The sequence below is a fragment of the Ammodytes marinus genome, assembly GCF_949987685.1.
Source record: "Ammodytes marinus genome assembly, chromosome: 14".
Taxonomy (NCBI): domain Eukaryota; kingdom Metazoa; phylum Chordata; class Actinopteri; order Uranoscopiformes; family Ammodytidae; genus Ammodytes; species Ammodytes marinus.
In genome coordinates, this window is record NC_137218.1 from 28,763,956 (window position 1) to 28,779,132 (window position 15,177).

At 43.2% G+C, this 15,177-nt stretch overlaps 2 protein-coding genes across 2 annotated transcripts in view; both read right to left on the reverse strand.

Annotated features, from left to right (window-relative positions):
• Positions 1 to 6,806, reverse strand: part of cxadr (CXADR Ig-like cell adhesion molecule) — a 44,436-nt gene extending 37,630 nt beyond the window's left edge. Inside the window, exon 1 of the mRNA XM_080040375.1 lies at positions 6,667 to 6,806. Within this exon, the coding sequence (XP_079896501.1) occupies positions 6,667 to 6,718 (52 nt within the window). The 5' untranslated portion in view covers positions 6,719 to 6,806. The remainder of the gene's footprint in view (positions 1 to 6,666) is intronic.
• A 1,443-nt stretch (positions 6,807 to 8,249) lies between these two features.
• On the reverse strand, positions 8,250 to 13,371 carry btg3 (B-cell translocation gene 3). The gene is made up of 5 exons (XM_080041749.1): positions 13,275 to 13,371; positions 12,210 to 12,416; positions 11,597 to 11,734; positions 9,264 to 9,450; positions 8,250 to 8,828 (listed from the first exon to the last, which is right to left on the reverse strand). Exons 2-5 carry the CDS (start codon positions 12,380 to 12,382, stop codon positions 8,631 to 8,633), a joined length of 696 nt encoding a protein of 231 aa, XP_079897875.1. The 5' UTR covers positions 12,383 to 12,416; positions 13,275 to 13,371; the 3' UTR covers positions 8,250 to 8,630.
• Between the last annotated feature and the right edge of the window lie 1,806 nt (positions 13,372 to 15,177).

Sequence of the window (15,177 nt, forward strand, 5' to 3'; positions counted from 1 at the left end):
ATCCTACATTGTATCGCAATCGCAGCAGCCAATTTTGCGGTTATGTAATTGCACTAGCTGCTCACATCGCAATTAGATGAATCGTGCAGCACAACACCCAATATTACATTTAATATGACGTGATCAATTTCAGGTGCACTGGTGCGACCAGTGGAAATATCTGGTCGCACTCCACAGATTTTTGGGCGCATGTGCGCCCAAATTAGGCGCACTCTGGAGCCCTGCGGGCGTCAGACATGGTCAGAGAGTCTGGAGGGGCGGGGACATGAGTCTGTTTGGTGTGTTCGGTGACGTCGGCCGTCATAGATGTCGTAGGTCTTCTTTTCACCTGATTCAACGTGTGTAATCGGCGTCGGCCAGTCTTTCAGCCGGAGCAATCTGATTGGTGGAGGGCTTGCCCGTCTCTGCTCTGCCACGGCAGCGGAGCAGATATTAGTTTCACTTTTGTCAAACATGATTTAGGAACTATCGATAGAATCGGAGAATGTTCAGATTTCCCTTTAGGCTAAACACAAATCAGCACACAGCATTAGATTGTTTTCACATGTTTTCAGAAATAGTCAACCTGTAGTTTGGGCGAGGAGCGGCCACAGGTGTGTGTGTGTGTGTTTGTGTTTGTGTCAGTGTTTGTGTTAGGGGTGTACGGTATAAACGGTTTAGAAGTTAGTTCCCCCGGACCATTTAGCCTCCGGCTTGGCTCGCACGTGCGCAGTAGCAGCCAGCGATTGAGAGTATTCTATCTCCATGGTGAGCATGGGGGTGTTGCCAACTTAGACCCCGTTTCCACTTGGCATTAACATCTGACTTTTGTAATCGGATCACATGAATAAAGCTTTAACTACAGGTGAAAACACTCTCAAGACGCATTGAGATCGGATCACAAAAACCACATTCGGAGGTGGTTTACGTCCGTTGTGACCGTTGTGTCTGCATTCATTTGATAGTGGAAACACCAATGTGACTCTTGTCCACTTTAGGGACCTCCTACTCAATTGCTGCCCCCTGCCTGAGCGGAAATACGTTAAAAGTGCATCACTGGCGTTCATGCAGCTTTTATAGAAGCCTCATGAACGTTAGTTGCATCCGCCAGTATTGCAAATGACAAGCTTTCTGTCCTCTGGTTTCATTTCACTGCGTAAATCTAAAAACACGGAGAGCTGCAAGGCAACGACTTCCTGTTCTTATCCGCTTAAAAATAAAAGTCAACTCGCGTTTGGCTAGTAACAGGCTTTTAATGTGAAGGCGCACAGGAAATATTCTGTTTGCACGTAAAGTAACTTAACTGCATAAAGCCGTGTACTGGTGGTGGTGACAAGAGTGTAGCAGACGTTAGAAAAGCCGCCCGGCAAACACACATCTTTCACCAGCCAAAGTGGCGTAATAACTTACTCGCCTAAGAGTTTTTACTTATATACTATCTATGATATTTCCCGCATTTGGCGAGTGTTAATGTAGAGCCCTCTAAGCAGTGTTGTGCATCGCTCCTCCTTGTCTAAATGAGACAGTAGCCTATCTCTTCAACCTAGACTTGTAATTATCTTCGCATGTAATGCATTTTAATAGCAAATGCGATTAAAACTGTGGCACTGTACAGCCCTGTATGTTTACTTGTTTGAACCCCACCGGTTAAAAACAGCAACGCAAACGGAAATGATGTACGTGTTGATTTAAATACAGCGCGGGTAAATGGAATCGGATCACAAGTAGACAAAGAAGTCACATACAAGTGGGAACACACGGACTGAGAGCTGGCCACTTGTAACCAGATTCAAAAAGTCAGATGTTAATCCCAGATGGAAACAGGGTCTTAGCGACTTTTCAGACCCCTCTGCCGACTTTTTTTCAAAAAGCGACTAGCGACAAATCTAGCTACTTTTTCTGGTGTTATTGGTGACTTGGAGACTCTTAACTCTTCTCAACGAGCATCAGCTGCCTCCGCGGCACCTCCCCGTCACAGAGCACTGACAGGCGGCCGAGTCCTCGCGCAGCAGTCCCTCCCAGCTGCACGCAGAGCTAGAGATACACATCTCTCCGCTCTAGTGTTCCGTTAGCATCCATTTTAGTTAGCAGTGTGGCTTTTTAGCTGCGGCAGTTGCAGTGCTGAGGAGTTATTGCCAAATGCGCTGTCCTTTTACGCACCACCACAGCCGCCGTAATGTTTGGATTTCATCATTTGCATCAAAGCCCTAATGATAATAACAATGAGAGGCTTCATTTAAACGCTGTCCATGCGGTCGTTGCGATTGTAACTTTGTCGGCTGTAAACTGAAACTAACGGAGATCGCGGAAGCCTTCCCCTCGACAGCGTTAACGTGCCCCGGTTATCATTTCAGCCTTAAACCACGGTGTTGATAGCTTTCGTTTCAGCACTAGGGTATGTGGTTAACTATGAGCCTTAAATAAATGTTGCGTCTCAAATGCCGAGGACAGCAGCGAGGATGACCCGCTATGCCACGACCGAATCAGAGCATAGAGAGATGAGAGCGATCACAGCGGGGCAGAGGAATAAAGTCTGTGGGGAACACATCAGACTTCGGTCTATTTGCACTACCGTTCATTTGCAATGAAGAAAAGTGTTTTATTCAATGCGTTTTTATTTTCGTATATTATTTTAATAAATCTAATTAATTTCCTTTCTGGTCTTCAAATCTTTTTTCCAAATATGAGTTTTGAATTAACACTTCTGTTGAGAATTTCAACAGCCATGCTAAAGATATCCACTTTACCCTACTCTCATCAGACCACATAATGATATCAGTGTCAGTGGTAAGACATGAAATCAACAAACTAAGGTATTCACCTGTTTGAATGTCTATCAAGGTGCATTAGTGAAACAAGCCAAAAAGTGTTTAGTTCGTAAGGCCGCCAGCCCAAAGTTCATTACACACAACACCAAGATGTTGAACGGGAAAAATTAGGGCTGCTATTATTTTTTTTTAATCTGATTAATCATAAGGGTGGATGTGGATTAATCATAATTTATCACAATTCGGAATATGCCCCAAAAAATATTTTTCTCATGTTGTTGTAGGAACTGAACGATGAATGATCATGGCAAACAAAATTTGAATACCAATTTTGGCTGTCTCTTTGCTATGCCTATGAGAAAATATAGGCCTATAGAATGGCTTTATTTGGTGTTCTACACCAGAATCCATGGCTAAATGTGTGTGTTTTCATATGTGTCATATATGACAATTAAGTCAATCATGTCATGTGCATACAGCTTGATTGCAGTCCGCTGTGTCACTGTGTGTGTCAGATGTGGTTGGTAAAATATTGTACTCAAACTAGAGTTGAAAATCCAATATTGCAGCCTATCAACTGACAATGTTGCAACTCCGTTTATTGGACAGTACAACAGAACATACTGTCCATGTCTCTAGGGAGCCGAGTACTGGCAGTGGGTCAACAACACTGTGTGTTAGAAGTTAGCAGACAGGCAAACTTGAAATATCTGTCAAAGTAACATTGACTTTATGTCCAAGGGATTGAGTATAATCTTGCCAATATATCTCCTGACAAAAATGCTTTGGCAGCACTCCAGAAGACAGTTTTACCCCGTACCTGTGTAAAAAGGATGAGCTGTGAATACAAAGTGGCTGCACAGCCATTAAAAGGAGTCAGAAACAAGCACACCTATTAATCATTTTCACTGATTCCCTAGCAGGCAGCCGTTTGTTCATTGAGTAATTCAGATATGAAATGGAGGGGGATAGAGGTGGGGTAATGTGGCGAGGTAAAGGTGGGATCAGCCTTTCAAACTCCCATGTAGGTGAACAGCAGACTCAACGCTGGCACAGGGCCGGCATGCTAAAATATTAAGGTGAATATTCATCATCAGATTGTTGAGGACAAAGCAGTGTCCCTGAAGGGTAATCCCATTCAACATGTTCCTGCTTCAGTCCCAAGGACAGCCGGCTCAGACCCACAGCAGGCTGCTGCAGCAGGACAGCTGGATGTGACCTACAGTCAGACCGTCTGCTTGCTTGGGCCCAATGACAACAGCTCAACTTGTGCTTAACATGTCTCCACCTATCTCTCCCACTGGAACTGTCTCGGCTGGAAGAGGAGCAATAGTTGTTAAGGAGAGTGATTTATCCAGTTATTCAATACGTCTGCAGCAACTATTGTGCAAAATAACAAGGATTTTTTTTCTCTGCTGTAAAAGAGCACATAATACACATATGCAGGCAAGGGGGAGGGTAGCTTTCCAGAGAAACTGGAGCACACACACAAGTACACTCCCTGGATCTGCGTGTCTGTTTTCAAAAGGTAACCAAGCAACCAGTTCCTGGCCGAGGCTTATCAGGTAACCAGGTTTCTGTTTGTCCTGGTCAGTGCTTCACTCTTTACCAACACAGCCAGGTCTGGACCAAGGGCTACAGTGTTCAGGTCCTCAGTAATGGAAAATAAGAGGTGTGTGTTAATAAGGGGGAGCGCTGGATAAACATGGCAGGCAGAGCTGTCCACTCATCAACAAACACACGCTCTTCCATGATAGCGCAAATAATCCCATCAGTTGTTGCTTGTTTACTACTGTCATAGTGTTCTGCATGGAGCAGTCTAGTGTGTTCAGTTGACACCAAAGCAATGCAACTACTTGAAACGGCTTGCTAGGAGCCAGACTGCGACACACACACAGTAGCAGTACAGTATCTGACTTCACTGTTAAAAGTATTAGATTGTACTTATTTGTTTAGCAATAAAGAGGGCAGCAATCAATTAACCTACTGCCTTTAGGAGCATTTGATGACATGGAAAAACAGTTCATCAGATGTTATCCTTAGACACAATACAAATGACCAATAATATAATTTCCCTTCATAATATAAAAGGCAGCGTGACTCTCTGCAGTTTTACATGTTGTTAAATCATCAACATTGCACGACAATGTCAAGGATTTCAGATCTGCTTAATCCAATTCTATTTCTTTGGTCAACATTTCATATTCCATGATGTACCTCTTGGAGTAATAGAGCACAGGAAAATAGAGCAAAGAAAATGGAGCAAGAGAAAGCCTATTTGTTATGTTGCCATTTAATAGAGGATACTACATTATTGTGTATTTTCTAAGCCATGTTCAAAGAATGCGGAGAGTCTGGCAGATACTGTTCTTGTCTGCTGAAGTGGAACGGTTCGAGGCCATGATGCCATTAAGATGGTAATGAGCCCAAACTAGTGGACACAACAATGTGAATCATGAGACAATAGGCGGCTCAACAACACACTGTGTAAACCTTAGCCTATATTATATGAGCCAGCGTTTGCATAGGGCGAGATGTGCTGGATGAGCATAAACAAAGCACTTTGGTTTCTCACCAATCAGCAGCACATAGACATGCCATTGGTCAGACCATTGGCTCTGTGGCTTGACATCAAAAATCTCTGGAAATATTTCAATAAATGTGGTGGCTCCTCACTGGCTGAAGCCAATACTGTAGCAAAAGTTTCCCCGTGACAGTGTTGGAGTGGGAGGATGGAGGTGCTAGTTTCGGTCTAAATTCCAGTGAAGTGCACAGCCACGCCCATAAGGATGTTTTGTATGTACGATAACACGTTAAATAAATAACAGAACAAACTACAACAACTTTGGCATATCAGACTAAAACATTCCTTTTCCTGCAACCCGCGATATGAGTGACTGGTGCTTTGAATGAAGAACAGAAGTTATATAGTTAATATGCCCAAACAAGTCATCACACAATACACTTCTTGGCAACTTGGCTCTGATGGAAGTTCTCAACCAAATGAAACGTATCGAAACCGTCACGTTAATAAACTACGCCAACATAAACAAAGCTGCAAACACAGGGGCCAACATGTAGGCCTATGTTACATTAAATAGCCTGGGACTTCGGACAGGGGGGGGGGGTTTGGATGGGGGTCACTGGTGGCAGATGCAACACAAAAAGAAGGGCAGCACCTTGAAGCCACAGGTTTAAAAGCGGATCAAGCCATTGTGTTATCAGCCAGGCGATAAGACCAAAAGACTATCTGACCACATTTCAAACAAATCACCGCAACCACGACAGTGAGAGGCTAATAATGTTGACGTGTTATAATCATTCATTCTGAGTTTTACAAATACATCAGAAGGCAGCCAACCAGGCTAATATATGGTTCACCTGATGAAACTACTACGTAAGGGTTAGTGGGATGCTAACATGTTAAAAATAATAGGCTATAAAAAATAACGTTGTCAAACTTTCATTTATTAACAGTTGGTCTTTGTTATTCTGTTTTCTTTTTATTTACTCTTTTTTTTCCTCTCTTTAGCAAAATAAAATCTAACTTCGTTGTAGTTCAACGGTCAACATTTGAACTCGTTTTATGAAGGCGGACATTTGTTCTGGTGTGCTAAGTGAGCTAACTAAACTGACCTTGGGTCGGAGTTATCCCAATTGGGCAATTTGGTCTGAGTGTATTATTCAGCTGTGGTTTCATTGACCACCGCGCAGGTGAATTGTTAGGCTAAAAATACTAACTCAAGGGTAATGTAAGCATCACATAAACCGCGTGTTCTAAGTTATGGAAAAGGCAAGTTTTCCATGTGGACACCAGCGGCTAACGTTACTGTGCTGCTGACCAAGAGACCCCGTTTCAGTGAAAAAAAATCCATCGCAATCCAAGTAGCTCAGCGGCAGTTGGTGTCAGATAACTTACCTGCACACAGGCTCAACAGAACACAGCAGAACCGGGCTCTCCAGGTCTCCATTTCTCTCCCAACTATTCCACTTCTTCACTGAAACTTGCGAGGAGAACTTGTGTCGAATGCGAGTGAGAAGTGAAGCGGCAGCAGCCCAGCTCGACCAAAGCATCCAAACTCCACTCCTCCTCCGCGGCTCGCTGCAGGTGCACCGTGCACAGCGGACGGAGCCTGAGTCACGTGACAGGAGGGGGTCCAAACAAGGAGCAGTACCGCCCTCTGCCGGTCACAACCAGCACCGCCACTGTGGATTAATGGCGCCTGGTTTGTGTTGTCTGGTATCTTTTCTAAAAGGTCATAGTTAGGCTATTCTAGACAACTGGCTGGATGTTAGATACACGCATGCGTATCAGAGTGTCTAAGCTGTTTTATTTAATCAGATATTGCCTCATTTGCATATTTTATTTTTTAGACAAAGTTTAATACAAATAGTATTTCTCTTAATATGAAGATTAATCTGGTTAAAAAGTATGAGGATATCTATAAAGGGAAAAAAAGTCCCATTCACCACGTAGTGTGATACTGTTGTAACCTGTTGTGGTCATTTTCAGGACTTTCGTCCCAGGTAGAGATTTTGGCACACATCCCATGTTGTTCAATGGGGTCATATTAGTCTATAACATTTGAGATATTCTTCGCATAATGAAGTGCATACAAATCATATCCAGGACTTCTACTAAAGGGTTTATAAAGGCTACGCATGAGATATTGCCTCATTTGCATATTTTATTGAATTTTTTAGACAAAGTGTAATACAAACAGTATTTATCTTAATATAAAGATTAATCTGGTAAAAAAGTAGCCTGGTCCAACCAAACCATCGTACTTCATTTCATTTGACTACTGAAGTGAAATGAAAATTGAGCAGAAGTAGGTAGGTGGGCGGAAGCCAGGCTAGTAAAAAAGTATGAGGATATCTATAAAGGAAGAAAAAAAAGTCCCATTCACCACGTAGTGTGATACTAGTTTAACCTGTTGTGGTCATTTTCAGGACTTTCGCCCCGGATAGAGATTTTGTCACACATCCCACGTTGTTCACTAGGGTCATATTAGTCTATAACAGTTGAGATATTCTCCGCTAAATGAAGCACATACAAATCTTACTCAGGACCTTGACTATCTGTACTTTAGTATGTAGTGTAGTAAAAAAGTATGTGATTTGGAACACAGGGCATGAGTTAATTTGTCAAGCCTTCTGCCACCACACAAAACAATGGAAGTTTAATGGTAGTGCCCAAAGTATTTTAAACACTTTGCTTTTAGATATATTTGCAGCACTACTGAAATGGTGTCTGTAATGGTGTAGCTCAAGAGGATCTGTTCACCCAAATAATTATTTTTTAACAAATTAAGGTGATTCAAAAACACTATGCATATAATGTCAATGCCCCAGGTTTGATTCCTGCTAGGGACCTTTGTTAGAATTATGTTATGCTTCTTTTTCTACAATGGCAGCTAGACAAAGGACAATACACAAAACACCAATTAACCCTTTAACGACAGCTCCTCTAGATCACACCAAAAGAATAACAGAGCATGATGATGCTTGGAAATGATGTTTAATAAAATTACATAAATTTAAGCCTATACATCTGACAATTCTACACTAGGAATAAATAAAACATTGTATCACAAAGGACAGGTGGCATGCATGAACAACTCCCATTGTAAAAATACTTGTAAAAAAAAAATAAAGTACTTCAAGACTACATGTGTAGTAGCATTCCAATTTCAATATCTAATTTAATACAAGTGACTTAATTTAGCAATAACAAATGTTCTAAAGTGCAAAATGACTTTGTCAATAACAATCAATATGTAAGCTATAAAAATATTCATGTTTAAAAAAACATTGGTCCATCATCTTAAACTTTGTCTTCTTGCTTTAATGTCCAGACCCAAAGCACAATGATTCCTTACTCTAGCAATGTGGCAGGTTTTGGTTGACGTCCCAGTACCCCGACCCCCCTCTATAGCTGGGAGGGAGCCACAAATTAGACCTTAAAGTGTGTGGGGCTCTGCTGCCAGGCCTGAAGCTGGGTTGAGGCCATGGAAGGATGGGACTTTTTCCTGGGACCGTCTTCTTAGGATGCCACGAAGGAGCAGCCGGATTCATCGCCTGAAAATCAATCAATAAAAGCTGTCATCAACTGCAACAGTCAACTCACTTTATCAAAAACAGTCAACTCAATCTGCTACCTGTCCGTACTATATGAAAAACAAACCGGTGTTAATACATAGCCTAGGCTCTTAAGGGGCATCTAGCCACATGGGTCAGGCCCCCTTCATTTACATACAAGTTTACAGAGCCTAGGCTGTGTATCAAAACTTGAGTTGTTTTCAGCACACAAATGGTACAGATAGGTTGTGGAATCATGAGGAGATATTCAATGATTTGACAAAGTGATAGTCAACAAACATTCTCCAGAATGGCTTACCCCACCTTTAATCTGAATAGCACACAGTGCGCACCAAACAGAACAAAGCATATACTTGACTTTTTCCAGACCTACATGTGATAATTAGACAGAAGACATATCAAAATGTGTCCTACCTGGTTAGAGCAGCGGCTGGTGGGGATGGTGAGGGGGGACGTGTGCAGGCTCTCCTCATCAGAGGAAGAGCCTGAGTGGTAGTCTGAGGTCACCCTCTCCACAGCACTGCTCACCTTCTGACCAACATGCTGCTCCACATCACCGGAGAAAGTGGCCACCGAGAAGCAAGGATTTTGCTCTCCATATCTATGAATGGGAATAAAAGGGGGAAACGCATTAACAATTGCTGCCTTTTTAAGTAGGGCTGCCCCCAAAACCATTTTACAGGCTTTCAATACTCGTTGGTTTTACGAGCGAGCATTTGGTTGCAGTCTGGAGCCCTGCATAGTCAGAGTAAGCCAGAAGCGCATTAAAGCTGCAGTTGAGAGATTTTTTACTGTCATAATAGCCATTCAGCTATATGTAGGTGAAGTGGTCTGAAAATATTTTTTTATCACTTTGCTCCCCCCTGCCTCTGTGTACTGCCCCCCAAAATTGCCACCGCTCATGTTAATTTTGACCAATCAGAGCGAGGTCAGATTATCCGTTCTTACTGGCTGTGGGACCTTGGCAACGACGTTGATGCGTCAGTTGCGTGAGCGTTCACGACCCTCGCAGTCTGACACTAGCCTACTGTTTGGTACAAGGCTACTACGGCGGACAGCGAGTGGCAATGTCTTCACAAACGAACCCTCAATTTACCATTCCCAGGATACCAACTAACACCGCTAAGACAGCAAAAAAACGAGGAAAGACGAATGTTGAAAAGTTAACTGCTGAAAGGGAGACGGAGAGAGCTCGAAAAAAAGTACACCGGCCATGTCTTCTTGCCCTATCACATCAAGACCTCTCCGACCGCGACCTCGTCCCCTTCCTCTGCCCCTAGGCTGCCTGCCGCTAGCAGCAGGACGTCCGCTGGCCCTATATAGCCCTCGTCCTGTGCTCAGTGTTGCCAACTCAAAGCGATTTTGTCGCTATATTTAGTGACTTTTCAGCCCCCCTGGCGACTTTTTTTTTCGACAAGCGACAAATCTAGCTTTTTTTTCTGGTGTTATTGGTGACTTTTTTCGCCAAAGCAAGTATCACATCTTCTCAACGAGCAGCAAGAGCACTGACGCGCAGCAGCCCCTCCCAGCTGCGGTCAGAGCAGGAGCATAGATAGTAGGAGATACACACACACACCTCTCCGCTCCGTTACAATTAGTTTGCTATCTTGCCTGGCTGTTACAGCTACTTTTGTTAGGCCTACCAGCACACTTACAGTGATTTTAAGCTAACATACATGGTATGTCTGTGATTAAAAGGTATGCTCAATATGTACGTATGTAGTTATCATTACTAATGTTTAATCACCTCGGAATCGGACATGGTGTTTGTCTCCTGTCAATGTAACTGAATTCACATGAACGCGCATAGCTGTCGTTCAGAGGGAGGAGCTACAGCAGGTAGAGCGTTGGGAAAACAGCCGTTGGGATCCCAACGGCTGAAACTCAACTGCAGCTTTAAGACATGGGGAGTAGTCCCTTAATCTTAAATTGCATTATTGAGATATATGAGATGCATTCCCTGGTTCACAGCTGTTAAACCAATGTAAACCATGGTCTAAACCTCCTTCAAAGAGATGCTATATTTAACTGACAAAACAATGCAAGTGCAAGACACCGATAAAGAGCGTTCATTTCCCTTGGATAGGAGGGGAATTATTGTCCCAAAGTAACATGAGGATGTCTGACACTTCTACCACTACTAGTGAATGTAGCTGGTTTCATTCAGAATAGGCTGATTAACATGGAAACGGGAATATATCCATGGTTGCTGTGCATGGTAACGCCTTATCTGGAATATTGTCTTAGCCAAAACATGGACCTTAAATAATATGTTGTGCATGTGATCAGGAGGATGTATTATAAGCGCCATGGCCAGGGAAAGAGCAAGGCTAACATTGGTGCAGGTGGGATCTGTGTGTCGCAGGCAGGTTCAAGTCTGGCATGTGAAATAATAACCGGGTCTTAATGTGGTCATTTAGCGGCTCTGCATGGGTCCGGGCCACAGTTCTAAAATAATGGGCTAGTCTAGTCGGGGTTGTACCAGGTTTTATTTGGGTACTGGTATGAATGGTTGGACCTGTGAAGACCTCTAGTCGGAAGACAAAGAGTTCAAAATAAAAATGTGTTCTATTAGATTTCTCTTATGCCACCCAAGGGACTTTGAAGACAAATGTCAGGGTTGGAAGGAGGAAAAGTCCAGGAGCTAAGTGTGGTGTTATTCTGTTAGCATGCTAGGCTAACTGGCAGCAGATACTAGTAGTAGTCATTGTTTCAGCTAATCCACACACAATTCACTCAAGTCTCACCTACAACAGACGTCCCCAGGGTCTACCCACAGTGTGAGCTCATGAGGCAGGCCCAGGTCAGTGTACTGGAGGCCACTCTCCCTGCAGGCCTGGAGCAGCTGGGGATCCTGTCTGTGGAGCCTGTTCACTCTGATGCACCTAAAGACAACACATTCAGTTAACATGGTCCTAATGCTGCCTGGAGAGATCAGAGGAAAAACACACCCTGCGTTCCAAATCTCATACTCTCTTTTTTCTATTCTACATACTACAGACGACAAAAATACTCTAGTTAGGATGCAGTAGGCATACTGTTGGGACATACTTTTACTCTCTTATTTCATCATAACATTGCGCCTTGATCTTGCCTCTTGCTTTTATATCCGTCGCATCCCCGTTTGTTTTCATATGGAGGCTCCGTTGATGTGACGTCACTTCACGTGCGCACTGGATTGTGGGTCAGAATCGCCCAAATAGGATGCCGTTTTCAACACAGACATCCGGGTCTTTCTAACCATCCTAAATCTGGCCACAAGAATCGGGACTTCCTAAATCCTTTTCTACCATACTAAATAGTAGAAAGTATGCGATTCGGAACGCAGGGAGACTTGTGTTGGATGTAATGTGGAAGCACCTGTATGCCTGTCCTTTGCTGGGGGTTTGGGGGTACCAGTGGCCCTTGAACTTGACCTGCAGAGCAGCAGCTAGCCTCTCCACAAACAGCTCCATCTTGTGCGCCTCCAACGTCTCCCCCTTCATCACAAGCCTCTTGAGGAAGAAGACCACGGCTGCTATCTCTCTCCTCATGGTTCACCTCTGGTTCATAACGATGGGACAGCCTCTGGAATGAAATAAACACCAAGTTAGATGAGCAGCCATTTTTTAGGAAACTTGTCCATTTTTATCAAAGTTTCAAAATGCGTTTGGACCAGAATCAGGATTTTTCCTCCGAGCATGTTCAGTTACATTGACGTCTTCCACATGGCAGTATTTCCCTCTTCCTATTTTGGAATGAACCTTTTCACTGTCTAGATGAAGAGAAGACATTTCTGAGGTCACCGAACCCCCCTGATGTATTCAATGACGTATCCGCCACACCCAGATCAAGCTGTATAGACATATATTTAACAGATTTACCAAACTTCTCAGTTAATCGGGTAACTAGCATTTACGTTAGCTAGCTGTACCCATCATGGACCTATTATGGTACCCATGTGCACGTGGCAACAACTGCTGTTTAAGAGATTATTTTTGTTTAAAATGATGAATAGAAAAGGCAGAGCCACTAATATATGCAGTCTAACGACAAGTTGGCATTGTTATGGGATCTGTTGACACACATAGCACAAATTCCGGTTATCCGCAAGCATCACCCACTCGATAGCACTACTGTACTCAGTGTGCTAGCTAGTTCGGCTAAAGCTACTGACATGCCGTTAACTTATTCTTGCCCAGATGCATTTTAAACTATCTTCACACGCGCCAACCTCATGGTGGATACATAACCTCATGGTGGATACATAAACCCTGAAGAGAATATAGAGCTAACGCGCCACGTCAATGCGAACAGCTAGACATAGCATCTGTCCTATAAAGGGGCAAAAGTGAGAAACAGCAAACTAAAGTGTGATATACTTCCATGGCACGCCCATTTAAAGTCACTTATCTGATATAGTGATACACTTCTTAGTTAGCATACCTGTAGTAATGGGCCCCTCCAACATGTGAAGTTGGCCAACTGACCGGAGAATCCTTGAGGTTCGGTTATTAACCCCGCCCTTCCAACCCACGGTTCCTTCTCATTGGTTTTTAGCGTTAATGAGTCAGTCGTACTCTTATGACTCATTGCGTCAGGCATGTGTTTTACACGTTTGCAACTGTTACAACGGTTCTATGTAGTGATGTAATCGCATCATAAAAAGTGAAGACAGCAAACCAAAGTGTACATGCTTAGTGGATGCCACTTTTAAAGTAATTTTCTTCGACTTTTATACAATGGGGAATGATTAAAGCTGGTTTCTCCCTTTTCCAACTCTGCTGCCTTAGAACCTTTTTCGAAGCAATTGTATTATTAATAAAACAAAAATGTATCAAAATGTCAGGCAATGATAAGCTTTTTAAGTTTTACACACGCCATAGAGCGCATGGAAACAAAATAGAAGAGAGTCCACATGAATAGTGTCTCGGTTTTACTATTCCTAGCAGGTAGTAGGCTATATGTTTGAGTAAAATGAACATTTTGGTTTATCCTATAGACTACTGCCAACATTTCTACCAAATTCCAAACAGAATATTTCCATTGATTAATGTAGAGATGCAGACTGAAGAACAGCGAATGGTCTGTTTTTCCAGAGCTGTATTTCCAGAAACAACTTTTTACAATCACCAGGATCATTTGTGGTTAAAACGTGTGTACACGCATTTGTCCACAAGGGGGCGTTCTACCTCTATCTACCAAATGATGCATCAGACACAGCTGATGTGCAGTCCATTTATACCATAGATATACAGGTCCTTCTCATATAATTAGCATATTGTGATAAAGTTGATTATTTTCCATAATGTAATGATAATAATTGAACTTTCATATATTTTAGATTCATTGCTGACATATTTCACGTCTTTTGTTGTTTTAATACTGATGATTTTGGCATACAGCTCATGAAAACCCCAAATTCCTATCTCAAAAAATTAGCATATCATGAAAAGGTACTCTAAACAAGCTCTTAACCTAATCATCTGATTCAACTAATTAACTCTAAACACCTGCAAAAGATTCCTGAGGCTTTTTAAAAACTCCCAGCCTGGTTCATTACTCAAAACCGCAATCATGGGTAAGACTGCCGACCTGACTGCTGTCCAGAAGGCCATCATTGACACCCTCAAGCAAGAGGGTAAGACACAGAAAGAAATTTCTGAGCGAATAGGCTGTTCCCAGAGTGCTGTATCAAGGCACCTCAGTGGGAAGTCTGTGGGAAGGAAAAAGTGTGGCAGAAAACGCTGCACAACCAGAAGAGGTGACCGGACCCTGAGGAGGATTGTGGAGAAGGGCCGATTCCAGACCTTGGGGGACCTGCGGAAGCAGTGGACTGAGTCTGGAGTAGAAACATCCAGAGCCACCGTGCACATGCGTGTGCAGGAAATGGGCTACAGGTGCCGCATTCCCCAGGTCAAGCCACTTTTGAACCAGAAACAGCGGCAGAAGCGCCTGACCTGGGCTACAGAGAAGCAGCACTGGACTGTTGCTCAGTGGTCCAAAGTACTTTTTTCGGATGAAAGCAAATTTTGCATGTCATTCGGAAATCAAGGTGCCAGAGTCTGGAGGAAGACTGGGGAGAAGGAAATGCCAAAATGCCTGAAGTCCAGTGTCAAGTACCCACAGTCAGTGATGGTCTGGGGTGCCATGCCAGCTGCTGGTGTTGGTCCACTGTGTTTTATCAAAGGCAGGGTCAATGCAGCTAGCTATCAGGAGATTTTGGAGCACTTCATGCTTCCATCTGCTGAAAAGCTTTATGGAGATGAAGATTTCATTTTTCAACAAGACCTGGCACCTGCTCACAGTGCCAAAACCACTGGTAAATGGTTTACTGACCATGGTATTA